The following is a 23,095-nucleotide window of genomic DNA, read 5'->3' on the forward strand; positions in this document are numbered from 1 at the left end:
CCTTCTGCATCCAGCTGGCCCAATAGAATCAATGCCTAGCAACATTTCCATTCTGATCACCAAGTGATGAATGGATGACCAAGTAACCCACCAAAAACACTCCATGCTTCTGTCCCCAACCCATCACTTCCTGAGAGCAGATATGACTGGAGACCCTTACTCTTCTAGGGCTTGAAGCATGCTCCCAGGCTCCTCAGAAGTCAGGATGGCAACCAGTTGGTCATTGAGGGAAAGGTCCTGGCTCACACCATTAGCAGAGGTGAAGGGTGAGGGCTCCAGCTTGTTCTCAGGATGCTGAACCTGTAGAGGTGGAGAGACAGCTGGGTTGGGTTACTAGAGAACACTGTGTGCTGGGAGAGAAGGCAGGGTTGTGTGTACAGTCGGAGAAGCTGGCCTCCTCTTACCTCAGACCAGCCCCTATCCTGATCAGAGCATCCACTTCTCAGCAAATAAAAAGGATGCTGATTTCAACAGCAGCACACAAGTGTGCTGGGTAAACCAAGCAAAGATATGCAGAGACATAACCATAAGTACTCTGCTACTGAGGTGGGAAGGAGAGGGGTATAGCTCAGTCAGGAAAGTGCTTGCCACACAAATGTGAGATCCTCCCATTTGAGCCTTAAAACCTGCATTTTTAGAAAGCTGGGCACTGAGGCAGAGACAGGCAGATCCCCAAGACACACAACCAGCCAGCCTAGCCTAACTGGTGAATTCTGGGTAAATGAGAGACCCTGCCTCAAAAAACAAGGTGGGAGGCACCTGAGGAGAAGACATACACACCACAGAGAGAGTGAGGGGGGAGGGGAGAAGGAACAGGAGGGGAGGAAGAGGAAGGGAAGGAAGAGGGAGGGGAGGTGAGGGGAAGGGAAAAGGAGAGAGAGAGAGAAAGAGAGAGAGAGAGAAAGAGAGAGAGAGAGAGAGAGAGAGATCAAGGAGGATGAGGGTGAAAGAGAGTCTTCTGGACTTGACAGGATGGCAGCACTCATAGTTTTATGGCACCTGTGGTTGCTTGTACAAGGCCTGTACAAGATCAAGCCAGTCAACATCACACCATGAAGGGTCATGAGCCCTCAGCCCTAACTAAGGAACCATTGATAGTTGACGGCTTCTTGGGAAGACAGAGACAGTTTTCTTTATGGGTATGACACTGTTAGGTTGACTCTTCTCCAGTAAATGGCTTCACCTTTAGGAGTTTATGGGAAGCTCAAACCTAAATCTTTAGATTATTTTTAAAATTGGGGATGGACTTGGGAAGAGTTAGGGGAGGATTAGGAGAATGAATATGATCAAAACACATTATGTGAAATTCCCTGAAGGATTAATAAAATACATACATTTAAAATGACAGGGAAATAATTTTCGTTTTGCTTTATACTCTTCTCATATATTACATCCTGGTCGCAGTTTACCCTTCCTCACCCCAGTCTCTTCTCCCTACCTATGTTCTCCCCCAAATCCACTCCCCTCAGAAAAGAACAAGCCTCCCAGGGACATCAACCAAACACCACAAAAAAAAAAAAAAAAAAAAAAAGCTACAATAAGGCCAGGCACATACAGTCACTTCACAGCTGGACAAGGAAACGCAGGAGAAAAAGGGTCCCACAAGTAGGCAAAAGAGTCCAGGACAGCTCCCACTCCCACTGTTAGGATCCCCACAAGAAAACCACACTACTCAGCCATACCATATATGCAGACGACCGAGGGCAGACCCCTACAGGCTCCCTGATCTTGCAAGCCCCCAGTGTGTCCCAGTCAGTTTACTCTGTGGGCCATGTTCTCATGGTGCCCCCTGACCTTGCTGGTTCCTCCTTCTACCCCCTCCTCTGCAGGATGCCCGAGATCTACACACTGTTAGCTGTGGCTCGCAGTATCTGCTCCCATCAGTTGCCAAATAAAGTCTCTCTGGTCTCTTTGATGACGATTCTGCTAGGCTCAGGTTCCAGAACACTCTGAAAGCAGGACAAACTGTAGGTAGGTTTTGTGGCTGGGTTGGTGTCTCAGTCCCTCCACTTGAGGCCTGGTTACACCAGATGACCAGTTCTGGCTCCATGTCCCCCATTATTGGGAGTCTTTGCTATGGTTACTCTTGAGGATTCCATGGAGTTTCCATTGCACTAGGTTTCCAACTCGCCCCAAAATGCTCCCCAATGCCAGTCTTTTTTCCCAGTATTTTCTCCCTCCTCCACCACATGACCCCTTCTGTTCCCAACCCCACCTGCCCCCAGTCCCACCTGCAAAATTTATTCTATTTTCCTTCCCAGTGAGATCCATGTGTCCTCCCACCCTTAAGCCCTCCTTGTTACTTAGCCTCTCTGGGTCTGTGGATTGTAATATGATTATGATTTACTTAACAGCTAATAGCCACTCAAAGTGAGTGCATCCATGTTTGCCTTTCTGGGTCTTGATGATCTCACTCAGCAAGATTTTTTTTCTACTTCCCTCCATTTGCCTGCAAACTTCATGATGTCACTGTTTTTAAAGCTGAGTAGTAAGTACTCCATTGTGTAGATGAACCACACTTTCTGTATCCACGCTTCATTTGAGGCACATCTAGGTTGTTCTCAGTTTCTGGCTATTATGAGCAAAGCTGTTGTAAACATAGTTAAGCAAGTGTCCTTGCAATAGGATGAAGGCTCCTTTGGGTACATGCCCTAGGAGTGGCATAACTGGGTCTTGAGGTAGGTCAACTCCCAACTTTCCTAGAAACCACCATATTGACTTCCAAAGTACAAGTCTGTACTCCCACCAGCAACAGAGGAATGGTCCCCTCGCTCCACATCCTTGCCAGCATGAGCCGTCACTTGAGTTTTTGATCTTAATCATTCTGACATGTGTAAGAGGGAATCTCAAAGTCGTTTTGATTTTCATTTCACTGATGACTAAGACGGTTGAACATTTCTTTAAGTGTTTCTCAGCCATTTGAGATTCCGCTGTTCAGAACTCTGTGTCTAGATCCGTACCCTATTTTATAATTGGACTATTTAGTTTGTTAAGGTCTAGTTTCTTGAGTTCCGTCTATATTTTGGCTACAGCCCTCTATCAGATGTGGAGTTGGTGAAAATATTTTCCCATTCTGCCAACTGCTGTTTGTTCCTATTGATGGTGTCCTTTGCTTTTACAGAAGCTTCTCGGTTTCCCACTTATTGTTGATCTTAGTGCCTGAGCTATTGATGTTCTGTTCAGGAAGTTGTCTCCTGTGCCAAGGAGTTCAAGGCTATTCCCCACTTTCTTTTTTATTAGGTTCAATGTATCTGGTTTTACGTTGAGATCTTTGATCTACTTGGAATTTTGTGCAGTGTGATAGATACGGATCTGTTTGCATTCTTCTACATGCAGACATCCAGTTAGACCACCAGCATTTGTTAAAGATGCTTTCTTTTTTTCATTGTATATTTCTGCCCTCTTTATCAAAAATCAGATGTCCAAAGGTGTGTGGAGTTACATCTGGGTCTTTGATTCAATTTCCTGGAAAACTCTCTCCGTTTTTATGTTAATACCACGTGGTTTTTATTACCACAGCTCTGTAGTACGTCTTGAAATCAGAGATGGTGATACGTCTAGAAGTCCTTTTATTGTACAGGATTGCTTGGGTTATTCTGGGTTTTTTTGTGTTTTGTTTTTCCATATAAATTTGAGTGTTGTTCTTTCAAGGTCTGTAAAGTATTGTGTGGGAATTTTGATGGAGATTGCCTTGATTCTATGGTTTGCTTTTGGTAGAAAGGCCATTTTTATTCTGTTAATCCTTCTGATTTATAAGCATTTGTAGATCTTTCCATCTTCTGATATCTTCTTCAATTACCTTCTTTAAAAACTTGAAGTTTTTTTTTTATCATACAAGTCTTTCACTTGCTTGATTAGAGTTGCCCCAAGATATTTTATATTATTTGTGGCTGTTATGAAGGGCTATTATGTTGTTTCCCTGATTTCTTTCTCAGCCCATGTATCATCTGTATAGAGAAGGACTACTGATTTTCTTTTCTTTTAGTTAATCTTGTATCCAGCCACCTCGCTTAAGATGTGTATCAGCTGTAGGAGTTCCCCGGTAGGATTTTTAGAGTTGCAAACTATATCTTACCATCTAAATAGCAACACTTCTTCCTTTCTAATTTGTATCATCTTTATCTCCTTTATCTTATGGCTCCAGCTAGGACAGCAAGTGCTGTATTGATTAGATATGGAGAGAGTGGACACCCATGTCATATTCCTGATTTTAATGGAATTGGTTTGAGTTTCTCTCCATCTAATTTTATGTTAGCTATCGGCCCTGCTATAAATTGCTTTTTTTATATTTAGGCATGTCCCTTGTATTCCTGATCTTTCTAAGGTTTTTATTATGAAGGGATTTTGTCAAAGGCTTTTTCAGCATCTAATGAGATGATTATGGTTTTTTTTTCCTTTCAGTTTGTTTATATGGTGGATTACATTGACAGATTTCCATATGTCGAACCATCCCTGCACAGAGAAATAACTTTTTAAGTCCTTCATTATCATCCTCCACACAGAGGAAAACTCGTAAGTGGCCTCCTTGACAGGATCTTGCTGGCTGCTTCCTGAGGTACGCACAGGCCTGTGAGATGGAACTAACACAGACACAGCTTTCAGGAGGATTGGCTCAGAATCTGATTCTGCCCTATCTCCAGCACCTCAGGCAGGTTGGCCCCAAGTGTCCTTGACAGCATTCAAGGACACACCTGGTACGTGATCCTGTCCTCCTGCTATACCCTGACTGTGTTATTTCCTGGGATAGAATGCCTCAGGATATACTCCTGGGGAAATGAAGATCAGAAGCTGCAAAAGCTTAGGTCTACCAGATTCCGAGTGGAATCTCTCAAAGCAAGCAGAGGAGCCTGAGAGAGACCCACTCTTCCAGGAAGTACTCACAATGATTCCTGGGACAAGAAAATGCTTGGTTAATGTTGAAAGCAGAGGAAAGAGTTACAAGAGGGAAGATTAAGGAGGAATTAGGAGCCTGTTAGAGTGAGCAGGAAGAGCTCAGCTCCCTCAGGAAAGCCAGTCACTGTGTGACACACCCAGAGGGTGAGGTGAGGGATCAGAAGAAATGAGGTACAAGCCAGGTCATGAGGGACCCACAAGCCAGACCAAGGAGTTTGGCTTCACCTCAGAACAGTGAGGCTCCTCAGCAGGTGGCAGAAAGCAGGGCTTGAATTGGGGATAGAAAAAAGCCACCCTACAGAGGGAGTGCTAAAATGTAAGGTTCTTACACCTGGCCACACATAAATCATCCTTCGGTGAGATATAAAATCGACTTAAGTGTTCATCACAAACAAACACACAGTGGAATATTATCTAGCCATGAAATGACATCATCTTGTCTCATAGTTACTGTTCTGTTGCTTGAAAAGACCTTGTGGCCAAGGCAACTCTTTAAAAGAAGGCATTTAATTAGGGGCCAGCTTACAGTTTGAGAGGGTTTAGTCCATAATCATCATGGTGGGAAGCAGTTTAGCATGGTGCTGGAACAGTAGCTGGCAGCTTTTCTACCTCCTCCGTTCCATGAACTGGAGACCAAGCATTCAATATCTGAGGCTGTGAGGGTCACTGTCATTCAAACTACTACATTGTCAAAATGTGGGTGGACCTGGAGGATATTACATCTCAAACAAGCCCAGTGCTGCTCTCCAGCACATGTGGAATCTAAAAGGATGAACCCTTAGAGGTTGAGCATAAAGTGATGGTTAGCAGGTGTGGGGAGGGAACAGGGGAGGATATGAAGATGCTGCCCAGTGGTAGCCAAGTTGGGGTAGGAAGGAGGAAAATGCTGGGCAGTTCTGTGACACAGGGGAGCAGCCTGGTAGCCAAGAAGGTGCTGCAGAGTTCACACTAGCTGAAGAGAGCGTGTACATTTCCTCACACGGAAAAATGATGAATACCTGAGGTGATGGGTATGCCATGCCTAACAGCACATTACACACTGCACACACGTGTCAAGTTATCACACTCTGCCTGATAAATTCATACAATTGTATGTTAAGAGTAGTATTTAAAGAAATAATCCTAGAAGCTTTTGCTGAATGAATGAATGAATGAATGAATGAATGAATGAATCTGCTTATTTACTGGCAATGCTATGGATTGTCCCGGCACAGGCTAGGCAATTGCTCTACCATTGAGATGCGTCACCAGCCCCAGAGTTAATGATAAGTTTGTGTCCCAGGAAAAGCAAGGGTAGCGCCCGTCCTTAGATCACCAGCGGAGTCTGACGTGGTCCAGAATTGAGACGCATCAGGCTAAGGGATGAGTGTTCACCTCACACCGCTGCCAACCAGAGCATCCCTGGGAGGGAGACTCACCCGGCATCTCAACAGCATGCTTCCCTGCAGACACCGACCCCGAGCCAGGAAGAACAGGGCTGCCAAGGTCAGGAGGAAGGAGATGAGGAAGGCTGCGATGAAGCCTGCTGTGTGGAGACCATGGTTAGGCAGAACCTGCAGGAAAGAAGGGAATCTGAGACCGTCATGCCACATCCACCTGGCTCCCCAGTCAGGTGAGGAGCCCCAGGTACCATAAAACAGAGGCAAAATACAGGTGCTGAGAAAGACCCAGAGTCCACAAACCACAGAGACCAAAGGCAGGGAAATGGCTGCCAGAGACTGGGAGAGAAGAAATGAGAGTGACTGCTACTTGGTACAGAATTTCAAACTCTGGGAGTGATGAGACTGTTCGGAAACTATGTAGTAGTAATAGGTGCACAATACTTGATTCACATAATATCAATGTCAGGAGATTTCCTATTCTGTTATTATGTGTACACATACATGCATATGTACACACATGCATATGAACACACATGTATACATATGCACACATATATGCATACACATATGCACATATGCATACACATATGCACACATACACAAGCACATGCACACATGTACATATATACATATGTATACATACTCTCATGTACACACACATACATATGCATACACACATATGCACACATACACACGTAGCAGCCACATTACAAGACCTGAAGCGCCTTACCATTAGTCAGAACCTCTGGGGGGTTTTTGGGGGGGGAGGTGGATTAATTTAATTTATTTCTATTTCATGTGCACTGCATGTATGTTTGTGTGAAGATATCAAGTCTCCAGTTGTGAGCTACCACGTGGATACTGGGATTTGAACCTAGGTCCACCGGGGTGCAGCCAGTGCTCTTAACTTCTGAGCCATCTCAGGATATCTGAGCTGCCAGTACTACTATGTGCAGAAAAGGGCTCAGGGTAGAAGACCATCTAGACGACATTAAATGGATGGAAGACTGAATGACAGAGTGGATGTGAGCAAAAAAAAAGAGCCAACAGTGGCCCTGGATGGCCTGTTTGAAAAACTGGCACCAGTGGGACCCCTCTACCAGGGTGACAGAAACTCTCTAAGGAGACAAGAACCAAGACTGAGGTTATTAGAGAATTAGACCCAGCCTCAAGTCATCATCCCTAAGTGTCCTCAGAAATGACACCGCCAAATGCCACCACTAACCACAGTCAATGGAGTCGCTAGGACACAAACAACCTAAGCTGCAGATGTCTAGGCAGAAAGAAAGAGAAGTGTCTCTGTCATGACTGCCTCCACCCGCTGAACGCACTAACTCCCCCAGTCCCGCCTTTGGCTCACCATGCCCACCCCTTTAATCACACACTCGCTGCAGCCTTGCCTTTGAGAGATTCTTCATAGCATTTATGAGGAGCGATACTGCACAAAAAAGGCCTTTCAAGGAAGACTTGAAAAGATGGGAATTCAATACTGCGTTTCAAAGACACAATAAAGCTTGTTTGGAAAGTTTGGTTTCAATTATGTAATGAAAGTATCTATAGGCTTCGAGGGCTGGAAGCTGTAATTGTTCAGCTTTCGTGTGTATGTGTAGAGGCTTGGTGCAGAGAGATCTCAGGACGTCCAGTAGCCACACAATAACCCTGCCACAGGAAACTGGGCCACACACAATGACTTTCCATGTCCCCTACCCACCAAATGCAGGAAATGGGGAAGCATACATGGTGTCTTTCCATGCCCACCGATTCCCCCAAACATGGGAAAGGGGGACACACACGACTCTCCTGGAAAAGGTTGCAGCAAGTTTTAAATCTCTTGCTTGGCCTCCATTTTCAGGAAGCAGGCAGGATGGTGGCTCTCTGTCCCTTGTCCCCATGACCTAGAGGGGCAACAGTGACAGCAAAGACTCTTGGCCTCCAATCAATGAGTGACGTCCAGATTGACGGTAGGAAGTGTCAATCATATGTCACATGTTCTAATGCAGCCTCATTGTGATATCTTAGTTGTCAACTTGGCTAGAACTGCAATCAACTAGGGGACAAGCTGCTGGGCACAGCCCTGAGGGATTTTCCTCCATCATTTGAAGTGTGAAGATCCACTCACACTGAACGTGTGGCTGATCTGAGGGGGGAAGCTTCACTTTCCGCCTTTTCGATGGTGTGTTAGTTCATCTACTCTGTTTGGAAGTTCACCCACCCCGTTGCCACTGGTCCACCAGTGGCAGATGCCATCTTCACTCTCCAATGACACTGGAGCCCAGCTTCCAAGATGGGCTGAGGAGAGACTCCAGGAATCCTCTACACTCCGGAGCCACTTTTGGATTTCTGAGGCACACGGCCTGGTGAGTGGAGAAGCCTGTGTTCTTCAGCCTCCCCTGGGGGAAGATGGCTGTTTCGAGAACTAGTGGTTCTCAACCTGGAGGTCTCAATCACTTTGGGAGTTGAAAAGTCCTTTCAAAGGGGTCATATATCAGATATTCGGCATAGCAGATATTTATATTATGATTCATAACGGTAGTAAAATTACTGTGATAAAATAGTGACTGTAGTAATTTCATGGCCGGGGTCACCACAACAGTGAGGAGCTGTATAAAAGGGTCACAGCATTAGGAAAGTTGAGAACTGTTGGTCTAGACCATCTTGTGCAAACCAGTCTAATAAACACATTTAAATAAATCTGTGTTATTGGTTCAAAGAACCCTGACACTTGCTGATTCCAATAGATCAGCGTTTGGCTCGGGGAACATCAGAGGGCTCCTCACGGCCATGATGCTCATCATGATCATGGCTGCTTCCCAGGATCTCCACACCTGCTTCTTTCTTGATAAAAGGAAAATATAGGCCAGATCATCTTAAGGCATCTTCTAGGCAAAAAGTCTCTTTTGTCAACAAACAGGTGTTAAGTGTCAACCAAAGGAGTAAACCCACTGCTGCGATGCCAGGAACGTCCAGCAGGGGGCAAACAACCCATCAGGGGAGAGAAGATGGCCAGAGTCAGAGAAGCTAGTCTTAAGATCTGAGGGATGCCTGAGAGAAAGACTCTTAAATAAACAGAGAGTACCAGTGGCTCTTGATGGAGTTGAGAGGGTTAACTTTTCTGATGTAGCCTCAGTCAGAACACCCTAAGGAAAGAGCTCGGTGTCCTAAGGAAGACAGTAATCATGTACAACACCACCTCAGCTCAAAGCCTCATGGTTTTGCTAATAGCAGTACATCTAACAGGCTTCAAGGGCTCCCAATAAAATCATGTGTTTGAGAAGTCTCACTTCTTAGCTAGCCACCTGGTATGTAATTCATCTTCTTGTTAGTTAATGCATGCTCTTTACATATTACTTGTCTTTTCTATAAATACCTCCTTGAGTTTCTCACTTATCCTCCTTGCTGTTGTTTTTAAAAGTAAAATTCCAGGCAGTTTCTATTCAAACTCCCCAGACTATTACTCATATTGACTTTCTACATATTACTTTATCTATTTATATTTTGGTCTGACTAGAGCATTCACTTCTGTCTTATTTCAAGAGATTACACAGGACACCATCTTCTTTCCATTTAATAAAACATCACTTTACTACATGAACACACAGATAAATTCTCTATCTCCATGGAAGGACAGCTCGCAGTGGACTTTGGCCACCGTGACCATTGGCAAAACTCTCTCTCTCTCTCTCTCTCTCTCTCTCTCTCTCTCTCTCTCCTCTCTCTCCTCTCTTTCTCTCTCCGTGTGTGTGTGTGTGTGTGTGTCTGTCTGTCTGTCTGTCTCTCTGTCTTTCTCTCAATATATCTGTGTGTGTTTGTGTGTCTGTCTTTCTCTGTGTGTGTCTATGTCTCTAGGTGTGTCTCTGGCTCTCTCTCTTTGTGTGTGTGTGTGTGTGTGTGTGTGTCTATGTCTATGTCTCTCTCTTTCAGTGTGTCTGTCTCCCCCACACACCTCTGTCTGTCTCCATGGCTCCTGGGACCCTTCCCAACAAGCATTGCAACCCACCATCCAGGTGCCTGCCAGCTGACAGTGCACAGTCCACAAGTAGCAGGTAGGAATCCAAGACCTGCAGTTCACATCCGACACTATGGAATACTCTCAGAGACTCTCCTCACCAGGAACTTGAGGAGGCCAGGGATTTGGGCAATAAACTAAGAAGAAACTTCTTCTTATGGCCTTGTTTTCCTTAACCAGGTGCCTTGTTAGTTTGAGGTAAAATTAAAGAGGCAGGACGGTAGTTGCTCCATCCTGATGCTCTGGCATGGTGGCCACATAGCAAGCAGATATGTTCCATTGTTCTGTCTGATGACAGTACTGGCATTCCTCCAGCCACCGGTCTCCTGCCAGTACACCCCTGTCACCTATAAAGGTGTCTCAGTATTTCTGAGCATACTCAGAGCCAAGGGTCTCTCCCCAGGAAACCTGAAGGAGGGTGTGCCAATCCTATGGTCAACATTAGCTTAACCCTGAGGCTCTGCACAACAGACTCCAGTCCCTAGAACACTACACTGGGCCTCACAGATGCTTCTGGTACCAGTGCAGTTCCCCAGGTACAACACTGAGCCTGAGACCATAATGGCAACAACAGTCATTCTAAGTGATACACTGGCACGTTGGCGTTGCTCTCTTGCTGCATAAAAATGACACCAGGAACAGGTGCTGGTGTTCACAGACTTAAAGAAGCACAGTGCTCTGCATAAACTAACCCATTTGCCTGGAGAGAAGTCCATGGTCCCGTTCTCACTTTATGTCTGGGAAAGTGGAGGCCCAGACAGGCTAGAACATGCTGAGGGCCACATACGGACAGCGAAGAGTCAGGATTCACAACAGGCCATGTGGTTGTAAAGCCCACTATACCCACAACACTGGGACATCTCATGTTCACATGCCCCATGTCTCCACTGCACAGAGGGTACCTGGCGAGGGGCAGCCTGCAGCCTGAAAATGGCCCCTTTCCAACCCTGTGGGAGGGTGAGGCTTTGGAAGGTAGGGCACATTCATTGAGAGAACATTCTTCACCGTAATCATGAGGGCATCTGCCACTTCTTAAACTGACTGGTAGTCATCATTGCTGACAATCAACTCAATCAAGGGATATTTGCTGAATGATTGTCACCTACCAGATAAAGCAGTAAAGGGGACACGGGACAAATTAGACCAGGCTCCTTCCTTTGGAGATCTCAAACCAACAAAGAAAACCATGATCTACACATCCTTAACTGCCCCCCATTGAATCGCAGGCTTGCTAAAAGACAGAGCTGGTTTCCCTTCCATCTCTTCTGAGCAGGACTTTGGCCCCTAGGAGGTACTGATCGTCACCACATAGCTGTGGGGTTTGCTAGCAGAATATCTGGAATCAAAGGCCATCTGCCAGCCCTGCAAGCAAGAGTTGACAAGCTTGGCCTTGTTGTCCTTCTTTTCTCTAAAGGCCAGTCTGTGAACTTGGACCTTGACCAGGATCTGGGGACCACATCCAGGAGGGAGGCCACAATCCACTTGGCATGTTGTATAAATGGTGCAGTCCCTACTGAGTACCTGCCTCCTCCTCCTCCCGGAGTCAGGAGGTGGTGTGACCCAGGCACGAGGTACCTGTGTAGCACTCAGCCCCTGAAGAATGTCACAGAAGCACCTGTGACTCATGGCTGGGGAGTACCCTTCCCCAGGACCTGAAGGTCAATGAGGACTTTCTCTAGACTTCACCTGTCCCCTTGGCTAACTTGGCTGTGTGGCTGTTTAAGTCACTTTACTCCTTGACATGACCAAACACCTGACAAAGCGACTTAAGGGAGGAGGAGTTTCATTCAGGTTACAGTCCATCATGGCAGGAAGGCACAGCAGCAGGAGTGAGAGGCAGCTGTTCACATCATATCCACATTCGGGAAGCAGAGAGGAACGAACACTGCTGTTTAGCCTGCTCTCTCCTTAGTCTAAAGCCCCTGCATATGGAGACAATGACAGCTACATTCAGGGTTACACCTCCCTAGAGATGCGCTCATTGACCAACTGTGTGTCTTTCTCGTGATCCTAGGTCCTGACAAGCTAATCGTCAAGTGACCCTTCACTAGTTCAATCAGAGCCATGAGAACAACTTAACAGTTGTTCTCTGGGGTCACCAAGACTAGGAGTGGCCTCAGAGAACATGCCATCCTAAATGTAGGATCTTTGGCAAACTATGTGACCTCAGTTTCCCCATCTCTGAAATAAAAGTGATTTAATAATGGAATCTCCCCCACGAGCCTGTGTCAGTGATGACAAGATTAAGCATGTGTGAGCTGCTCAGGAGATCTGAGATGCTGAGGAAGTATGAGGTGTCTCTGTGTAGTTTGGTCACAGCTTGATGGGGGTCAAGGAACATCAGGGGAAATTCTGACTTTGGGAGCATCTGAGGGAGATAGCAGGTAAGACAAAACAGAAAGATATACCCAGTATATGAATGTTGTTAGGAGCCTCCCAGACCCACCCTACCTGGGGGTGAACTGGGACAACACCCAGACCCACTCCGTGTGAGAATGCACAGGTGCTACCAAGCTGGCTGGACCAGAATGGAACCAATCCAAGGACAAGATGCATCTGTCTGTCTGTTTGTCTGTTTGTCTGTCTGTCTATCTGCCTGTCTGTCTCTCCTGATGCAGGGACACATTCCTCTTGTCTGGTTCCTGGATCACAGAATTCAAGATTCTTCTGCCTAAGACTGTAGGCCACACACCAATGAGCACTAGGTTCTCAGACTTGTATCCCCGGATGAGTCACACCATCAGTATCCCAGGCCTGAGGCCTTCCAACTTGGACTAGGCCACATGGCTGGCATGCAGGGACTTCTCTGCCTCCACCATCGTGTGAGCCAGTACACACTATGGAGCCACTCTCCTCCCCCTCCTCCTCCCCCTCCCTCTCTCTCTCCCCCTCCCCCTCCTCCATCTCCCTCCACACACACCCCCCTTTCTCCATCCCAGACCAGGATGGACCTGAAGATTGTCTTACCATTATCTTTTCTTCCACGGTGATGGTAAAGCGGGCTCTTAGCTGAGTTCTGTTCTGAGAAAGAGAGGAAAGAAACGCTTCAGTCACATGGAGTCTGACCCATGCCCAACCCACACACCTGAATTCAGTTGTGAATTCAGCCCCTGTCTGCTGGGTGACGAAGGTTTTGTCCAACTTCTAAAGCCTCTTTGAGAAACAGTGGGACTAGGACTGCAGCTTCTCTACTGGAGAGTGTGGCAACTCAAACCCATGTCCTGAGGGCCAAGGGTCACAGCTCTCTGTGGAGAACTGGACTGAGGCAGTGCTGCCAATCCAAACCAGGCAAGGTGTTCATCTCTGTGTGACTCGGCTGTCTCGTTTGTGAAATGGGAGCCGCATGGTGGCTGGAAAATTAAACTAATTAAATGGAACGTGGAAGAGAAGGGAGGAGAGAAGGCTTTTAACAGGGAAGCTACCCAAGTTAGCAGGTGACATCCACCCAGGAAAAGGAAGAAGGGAAAGGGGACAGAAGGAAGGGAAGGAGGGAGGGAGGGGGAAGGAGGGAGGAATATAGAAGAAGGAAACAGGGAGGGAGGGAGGGAGGGAAGAAGGAGGGAGGAAGTACAGAGGGAGGAAGTAGAGAAGGAGGGAAGAAGAGAGAACTTTTCCTATGCCCTTGTGCTCAGTATATCCAAGCAGCCATCCAGGACAGTGGCAGGTCCCAAGCAAGGGTGACAAGTTTACCTGTGAGGGTCTCTGAAAGATGAGCTGGGCGGGAAGATCCAGGCTCTCTCCAGGCCCAAGGGCTGTGGGGTCCAGCGAGGCCATGTAGCTGACGGAGTAGCACTCTCCCACTGCTCAGAGACAGCAAGTGCAGGTCAAGAAGGGGACCCACACCAAGCCCCATCCCTAAGTAGCCATTCCCCCTGGCCTAGCCACAACCCTGGCCCCTGCAACCCTGTACCTGCCACAGCTGCTCACGAGCCCAGATTCCCAGCAAGAAGCATCAGGATTTCATACACTCCAGGGGATTCTGGGAGTGATCCAGCGGGGAGAGTAAGTTAGAATTTGCTCAAGGCCTCCCAGCCACAAGCAGAAGGCTGGTCTCTCGGGCCCTTTCTCAGTCTGTAGCATAGTCCCCTGAGCTCTCACCAGAGCTCTACACACAGAAAGCAGGACCCTCAGCTCCTGAGAGTGCCAGTCCAGCAGATGGATGACAGAGCTGATAGACTACAGTTAGCTTAGAGACGGCAAGACCCCTGTGTAGAAAGCAGGGGAGATGCGCATGGAGTCTGGGAATTAGTTTGTCCGGAAAAATCAACATGTCCAGTTGGGTTTCTCATGAGGACAAAAGCTAAAATGTTGAGAAGGGGAAGGCAGTCTCAGACACCTCCCCAGACCAAGAGAGTCCTTTCACCCAGAGCATTCCTGCATGTGCCCCCAGAGGGTGCTGAGGTTTAACATAAAAAACCTGTTCCCTTTCGTAGTGTGGAAGAGACACTGTGACTGAGACCGACCAGGCTAAATTATACTTGTTTTAATAAAAGGAGGGGGTGTCAGAGGATGATGGTGGTAATGGAGTCAGAGAGGCAGAAAACTGGAGTCTGATTGGCCATTTGATTTTAGAGTCAGTCATTGGATAATGGTTGCCCTGTCTCCTAACTTGAAAGCCACCATTGAGCACCAGTCGGGTGAGCTCAGGAACAGGTGACTTGGACTGCGTTCTCAGGGAACACAGCCTCCTGGACAGAGCAAAAGCCTGGAATAGACGGGAGAAAACAGCACCAAGAATCAAAAGATGACAAACCCAAGCCACTTCCTACAGGCCAGGCTGGGTTGTGTTGATATCTCTCTCCATCCCTATGACCCTGACCTTGCCCAGTGGGTGGCACCATGCTTGGTGCAGGCAAGGGGACCTGTGCACATTTAGTTAGTACTTAGAGTGAGACATAGCTAGAGTAGGGACAGTCAATGTCCCTGTGGGAGACTGGAGGCTGGGGGCATTGGGACGGGGGTGGAGTTGAAAATCAAGTAGAACGTCCAGGAATGATAACCCTAAGACCAATCCTCATGGAATAGAGACGTGCATGTCATAAGTAGGACAGAGGGACCACCATTGTGCACCATGTCTGAGGGACAGGGTCAGAACAGACATGACCCAACAGGAGTGAGAGCCATAAAGACACTGGAAAGCAAGGGGTAGGTAGTAAGCCCACAGCTGGGAAGGGCACTGATTGAAAGGGAGCCAAAGGCCAAGGCCAGGCCCTGACTAGGCTAAAGGCCATGTCATATGACCTCACTCAGCACCCTAGAGTCATGCTGTGAGGCAAGATGCACAGGATCTCTGAAGTCCTAACTGCTCAGGGGCTTGCTGGAAGCCATATAGTCAGGCTGTGATTCCAGAGGAATCCCAGACTGCCTGAGCTCCACTCACAGCCCACGTGCTATTCTCTACACGTCAACATAGGAATCATTTGGAAAATTCATTTCTATATCATGGAAAGGAGAGCTCTGGGGTGGCTTAGCTGGGACACGAAAATTTTAGAATCTCATCTAAACCAGAGCCACCAACCAGGTCACTGGCTGTGGACTGCTCCACTAGCTTCTGTCAATAGCACTGTGTTAAAAGATTCAGAGCTGAAGGGTCAAGTGAGCAACGCTTTGCAGTGTGGGCCACACATCAGAAGTGGGTGTGGTCAGATGAAGGGATGCGGCTATAGCAGGTACCCAGGGCTGATGAGGGTCAGTCTGCCGGCTTCCATCTCAGCATGACTGGTGGCCATGGCCTCGAGAGAGCTCCCCACCCACTCCAGCTTCAGGTTACTCATTCGTACACGAGACGTTTGCCAAGAAGAAAGGAAGCTCCAACCTCCTGAGAGAAATCATGGCTCTGAAGTTAACTAATTAGTCAGGGATACCTCAACTGAGGGGGACCCTGTGGAAGCCAGCAGTCCACACTACAAGCTACCCTTTGGCTCTGCATTGTCCCCCAAAGGCCTGTGTGTTGAAGACCTGCTCTGAGGTCTGTGGGACTATTGGCAGGCAGGTGGGTGAACTGTCCAAAGGCAGACAGTTCCAGGCAACAGGGTCTATCCTCAGAAGGGATCGTGGAACCCCAATTGTTGTCTTCTTTCCTTCTTTCAGTTCTACACAATAATAAGGTAAACTGCTCTGACGCCACACGTCACCATCACCACAGGCCTAAGGCAATGAGGCCTGAAACTTCTAGAACTAAGAGCCAAAATGAACCATTCCCCTTCATAAAACACAGATTCCATGACAGTAATGGAAACCTGATTACACATCAATGAACAACATGCTTACACAAGGGCGTCCACGTCTAAATATAACACGATAGTACTTCTGAGATGACAACAATCCACATTTGTGCTTGCCCAGAACAACTCTAAAAGACCTGTCCATTTTCCTGTAACTCCGGTCAGCAGGGTGAAGGGTCACTATGAAGTGGTGATGTGTCATGGACTCCCTGTAATTCATTGATCTACCATTGTATCCAACTGCAGCTGATTTGGATAAAACTGAGACTATCTTAAAATACCTGCCACTTCTTCCCCAACCCCACCCCTGTCTAAAGCAAATAGGAAGCCCATGGTTTTACTGGAAAACATGGGGATATTTTATTGGCAGCAGGGACAGAGGGTGAAGGATAGTGTCCTGGCTTGCCGTGGTAGGCTAGCTCTGCTGTGGCCCTCCCTGAGGGGAACACAGGTAACACACTGTAACGCACAACCCATAGTGGCCCGAAGCATACGTGATTACCTTGCAGAAACCGCTTTCTAAAAGTCTGGATTCCTTCCTGAGTCACATTTCCAGGTGACTCCTTCACAGTGAGGCCAGTGATGTCATCCAGCACAAGCAGGTCCGAAAGGTTGGCTGACATGGGCGTCCTGGTGTTGTTCACTGACAGCTGCACATGCATGGTCTGCGATTCGCTCTGCCCAGACACCTAGGACAGGGGAACGTGAGTGAGGACAGACTCCTGTCAGTCTGGCTTCCTATGATGACCAGAAGGCCTCGAAGAGGATCCCAGACTCTATCAGGCGCTACCTGATGTGAGAGTTGGGAGCAGGGGCGTGGGGGTGTCGACCATCACTTATCAAGCTGTGACTTAGGGACACTTTCAGAGAAACCAGTGCCCTGAGATTCAGTGAACTCATTTCTTCCACAGTGAAAGCTCCTGAGTACCAAACCTAGTCAGGACGGGGTCACTGTGGCACCTGGTATTCTAAAGCAGGAAATAACACCTCTACCTGAGTCACTAAAGATGCAGTCCTGACTCCACAGCCAGAGCTCTTAGGGTCATTTGCTTTCCAGTGGGTCCCCTCCACCAGGTTCAGCCCCAACCTATGTATGACTTACTGTGTTTGAATCTGGATCCCCTTCATCCCGAAGGCCTCGGCATTAAAGGCCTGCCCCACCCCCGCCCCCGCTCACAGAACTGTTAGAAAATATATTATTCCCAGGCTTGGGAGATGACTCAGTGGGTCAATCATTAGATATACAAGTGTGAAGACCAGAGTTCAGACCCTCAGAACCTATGTAAATGCCAAGAAGAGACCAGATCCCTGGAGCAAGCTGACTAGCTCTACTAGCTGCCCTGGCGAGCTCTAGTTCAAGTAAGAGGTTCTGTCTTAACAGACAAGATGGGGTGTGATTAAGGAAGTCACCTGACATCTTCCTCTGGCCTCTATGCACACACACACACACACACACACACACACACACACACACACACACAAAGTACCAAAGCATCATGTGTGATAAACATACCAGCCTTTCATCTCTGCTCTGACCACTGGGTTTTTACTAACAGTGACTTCTAATCAAATGGCCCCAACAAACCCAGTGAGGCCATCGAGCTCGGGTCTCCTGTTCTATTCATTGCACAGACCTACTCTTCCCTAGTTTCCAAATACACAATGACTTCAGAGATTGGGGGTGAGGGTGAATCCAATTATTTTCTCCCCTGGAAACTTACCAGCGAGCATTTTTGAAATATCACTCCGTTCTCTGAGGGACCTTGGGCATCTCTTGAAATATCGCTGTGCTACAATAAAACACAAAAATCCTTAGAGAGTGAGAAAAACTTCATGTTCCACCTGTCTAATGGAAATGTAAGATGAGGAAGTCTTCAAAGGACACCGCAGGGATTGTTTCTGCTGATCACAGTTTTCAGGGACTTGAAATATTTCATTTAAATAGTGTTAAAGGATCCTGAATCAAAGCCTGGGAGGAAGGAGGAGTCGTAACACGAATCACAGCTTCTTCTGACCTGGGCCCGATGCAGCAGCCATTTATCAGACTGGGAGATAAAACCCAGGATATGGGGGCTGGAGAGATGGCTCAGCAGTTAAGAGCACCCGACTACTCTTCCAGAGGTCCTGAGTTCAATTCCCAGCAACCACATGGTGGCTCACAACCATCTGTAAAGAGATCCGATGCCCTCTTCCGGTGTATCTGAAGACAGCTACAGTGTACTTATATATAATAAATGAATAAAAAAAAAAACCCAGGATATGAAATCCAGAAAGCTGTGTTCTAGGTATTAGCACTTATTTACTTTGTGTCATTGGACAAGTCACTCGGCCTCTCTGAACCTCAAATCCCTCTCCAAAAGGTGACTATCTGAAAACTTCCAGGAAGCTTGCTTAGCCAAAGTGAGGAGATGAACTCTGGTTCCAGCTGAGTCCAATTGAACCTGTGTACCCCACTGGGCCCTAGAAGGTTCCAGCTCTTCCCAGCATGTGGTGTGTGGTGGTGGTGATGGTGATGGAGGAGGAGGAGGAGGAGGAAGAGGAGGAGGAGGAGGAGGAGGAAGAGAAGGAGGAGGAGGAGGAAGAGGAAGAGGAGGAAGAGAAAGAAGAGCAATACTGGATGGATCACCTCAGTGTGCCAGGTCCTGTGCCACACACACCAAGTAATGACCTAAGCAAACCTTACATCAGCCTCTCTTCCATCCACACTGGGCTTCTAGACCAGGGCAACTGGGAGCTCTGAGTTTTCTGGTCCTTTGTGCCCGATAATGATCCTGCCTCTGCTGCACTCCTATCCTTTGCCCACTGGCTGCTATGCACTAGAACAAGAGGACACCAGAACTGAGTGGACCCAAGGCAAGGTGTACTCATGGGAGTTACCAGCAGGTGAGTGTCTGAGTCCTCCCATGCTACTGTAACAAAATACCTGTGTCTAGCTGACTTATCAAGAAGGAGTCCGTGTACAATGCTACAGTGAATCCCTGGGAGCTCTGATGTAGCTTTGGACTGGGTGTCAGGTATGGACTTGACTGTAATGGGCTCAGAAATGAGATGGAAGGAATATGCTGGGATGGAGAGCTCTTGGAGATGTCTTAAGAGACCACAGTCGAAAGTTGGGATGCAACACAAATTCTTTGTCAGTTTAGACCATCCGTGGCCTTTCTTCCTGTTCACATTATCTTGTTCCTTTCTGTCTAGGACTTCATCAGGACAGTCTTCTTTACCCATGCATTCACTCTCCAGTGCTACACAGCAGTGAAGTTCCCCGGGGGAAGGAGGAGAAGCGAGTCTGCCCCAAGGATTCTACAGAACTGACTGATCCATCTGCAGGTCCCTGATTGTGGAGAGTTGGGATATTGCAAGCCCAGATTCAAATGATTAGCCTCCTTAATAGCCAATTCATTCCCCTATTTCTATCTGATCTAGCATCCTACGACTACCACGTAAAACCTTCTGAAGAGTATTAACTTAGCAGATCTCTAGCTTTCACCAACCCAAAAGCTAAGAATGTCATCAGACAGCATGTGAGACCCCCTCTTTGCTATAACCTGTCAGATATTTGCACTAACGAATTTGAAAACCGCATTGCTTTAGGGCTTTCTTTTATTCTGTTAACCATAGTAACGTCGTAAAGCTATTTCTACATCAGAACATGGTACTTGGGGCAACCTGAAACCAAACCCATCCAGGCTGCCCACTTGTTGTGGTTTGCCTTGGAGTTCTCTCTGTTTTGATGTTGATTCTGCAAAATAAAGGCAAGAGCGAGAGATTTGGGCAGAGGGAGGAGTCAGGAGCGAGAGGGGAGGAGTCAGGAGGAGGGGAAAAAAGGAAAAAAGCGAGGAGAGAGGAGTCGTGGGAGAAGAAGCTGGAGACCTGGCAAATAAAAGGTGCAAGTGATGAGGGATTTGGGAGCGAGGAATAGGACAGTGTAGGGTGGATCTGCCCAATCTAGACGCTAGATTGTTTTCATATTAATCGAGTTGCATTTTCTTTGTACGGGCCGATTCGGGTTGGAGAGGTAAGGCAACACCCACTCACTCAGAATAGCAGAGCCTCACCAGAAAGCTCCTTTCTGCCTTTCACATGGACAGCTCCCCAATCACACCTGTGGACAGTGCCTGCCACATCTGCTCCCGTTCATGCTGCCTACTTTGTGTGACTCACCAAGCCCCACTGCTATACCACATACCCACCAACACCACTACTTACTCTCTTCCTCCAGATGAGAGAATGAGGGGCCCTCCAAAATCGGGACTGATCTTGATATGTCACATTCTCATGACAGAGTCTAGCCCTGGGGCACCCTCCTGGGCATCCTTAATGAATGGCTGACTTGAACACCCAGTTTCCACACCAACCCCACACTTTCTTCTTACCGCCCACTGGTACCACAGGGTCTTTGCATAGAAGGACTGAGCTTAATGGAGTTGTCTCAGGCACCTCCAGTCACAGGGACCCTTAAGTACACTTTGCACTTCCCATTTCAATAGCCACATGGAGTTCAGCTCCCAACAGGAAAGGACAGATGCCCACTTGGTCCTGAGCCTTTATGTTCAGGTCCACAAAGCACTTCCTTATGGGACTAAGTGTCTTTGAGCAAAAGCCTAGGGTGCCAGGTCTATTGCGCATGCTCCCTTCAACTACACACATCACCACCATAGTCTCCGTAACAATAGAGAGGACAAATCACACATTTTGTTTCATGCTTTGAGGAATTGAACTGGACAATGTACACAGAGCAGTTAGCGCAGGATTGTGCATACAGTGGCCCAGGGAGTGAGTGGGCCCTTCCTGTCCCTGTGACTGCTGTGCCACCCCCATCATCATTCCTGCACACTCTTCATTAGAAACTATAAAAAAATCACTCCCGTGCAACCAACAAGCATTGGACTGAGCGTCAGGACTAGAAGTAAAGGTATTGAGAAATTGGTGATTGCTCCAGACCAGGATCTAGGCAGGATCTAGGTACAAAAGGCACACAGTAGATGCCGGCGGTTAGCTGCTCTGAGAAATCACCAAATATGTCCTCAGGAGACTTAAGAAAAGTGCAAAAAAGGCAATAATATGCGATGCATACATAGCATGTTTGTATTATGTTATACGCTGTGTACAATACACTGCTTATATGACTTAACTATATAGACAGAATACTAGAACCTAGTAAGAGAGATGTGCTGTGGACGAACATCTTGCTGGAAAGCATGAGAGGGAAGGGTTTGTCTGGCTTACAATGAACTCCAGGTTACAATGTATCACTTCAGAGAAGTCAAGGCAGGACCCCAAGCAGCTATTCCTGTCACATCACAATTAGGAGGCTAGAGAACTAAATTCACTCAGGCCACCTGCTGTTGCTGCTGCTGCTGCTGCTCCGTCAGCTCTGTTCACTCTGACCCAGCTCACGGCCTAGCCCACAGGCTAGTGCTGCTCACATTCACGGAGCATCCTCCCACCTTAAGAGCTAAGAAAATCCCCCACCGATGTCCCCAAGCCCACCCTGATGTAGAGAGACTCACTTCTTTCTCAGTTGACTCCAAGTTGTGATAAGTTGGTAGTTAAAACTAGCCAGCACCACGTGGGGGGAGGAATAAATGGTGACAGAGGGACAGAGTAATGAGGTTTGTTTTCTGGTTGGTTGGCTGGTTTTTAAGACAGGAGTTTATGTAACCTAGGCTGACCTAGAATTCACTCTAAACTGGGGATGACAAAATCCTGATCCAATGAATCTGACCTCCCAAGTCCTGGGATGGCAGCTATGCATATACCTATGAGAGCCTAAGCTCTCTCGAAGGTTTCTGTGACTCTGTGACCACCTGGAGAAGGAATGGAGGGCCCATAGGAATCTAAAAGGGAGGTGAAATCAGGCAAAGGAGCAGCATGTACAAAGGCCCCAACATGGGAAGTTGCCTAGAATCTTCAAGGAGCTACACAGAGGCCAAGTGCACAGAGAAACTTAGGACATACACAAAAGATGAGGGAGTGTGGTAAGGATTAACTCGGAGATTTTCAGGTCACAATGGAGATTTGGTTTCTTCTAGGAGCACTGACAAGCTTTGAAGCAAGAAGAGTTGAGAGGAGGCTCTTCTAAATGGGATAAAACGATCAGCAAAGGCAGGGGTAGGGAGGTCCATGCAAGATATAGATGGTAATGAGACCAAAGACATCCTTACAAAGAGTGAAAACTGTCGGCATGCTTGGAAACAGAATCTGCCAGTGGAGGGGATGTGGGACACAGAAAAAGACAGCTAAGACCAAGGCCAAGATGAGGACCGAGGGCAGGCAATCTGGAGTGTACAAGTTTAGGCCTGGGGGAGGGGGATATTTGACAGACAGACAGGTCCACCCAACAAGTCAGCAAAGGCTCTGCTGAAAATAGAATTTGGGTTTGTCAGGGGCTGGTTGGCCACGGTCATACCAGTCTACAGAGGAGAAAGCTGAGCACTGACACCTGGAAGACTCCACCCACTAAAGAACAAGTGGAGTTAAAAAGGCTCCAGAGACCCCTATTCTTCTCCACAGGACTCAAGAACCATTTGAGGATGGTTTCCCTTCACACAGAGACAAAACCATCTGAAACTACAAAAAGATGACATGTA

The 23,095-nt window shown here is 47.4% G+C and overlaps 1 protein-coding gene across 3 annotated transcripts in view; it reads right to left on the bottom strand.

Moving 5' to 3' along the window:
- The window catches only part of Evc2 (EvC ciliary complex subunit 2), an 87,706-nt gene that overhangs the window by 62,317 nt on the left and 2,294 nt on the right, over window positions 1-23,095 (bottom strand). For 2 of the 3 annotated variants that reach the window (XM_017599114.3, NM_001106012.1), the window contains 6 exons: window positions 18,227-18,295; window positions 17,008-17,194; window positions 13,972-14,081; window positions 13,249-13,302; window positions 6,312-6,446; window positions 161-300 (listed from right to left, as the gene is read on the bottom strand). In XM_017599114.3, coding sequence (XP_017454603.1) covers window positions 161-300; window positions 6,312-6,446; window positions 13,249-13,302; window positions 13,972-14,081; window positions 17,008-17,167 — 599 coding nt within the window. In that variant the 5' untranslated portion in view covers window positions 17,168-17,194; window positions 18,227-18,295. The remainder of the gene's footprint in view (window positions 1-160; window positions 301-6,311; window positions 6,447-13,248; window positions 13,303-13,971; window positions 14,082-17,007; window positions 17,195-18,226; window positions 18,296-23,095) is intronic. The other variant, XM_039091722.2, reaches the window with a different exon arrangement.

The sequence above is a fragment of the Rattus norvegicus genome, chromosome 14 (genome assembly GCF_036323735.1).
Source record: "Rattus norvegicus strain BN/NHsdMcwi chromosome 14, GRCr8, whole genome shotgun sequence".
Lineage (NCBI taxonomy): Eukaryota > Metazoa > Chordata > Mammalia > Rodentia > Muridae > Rattus > Rattus norvegicus.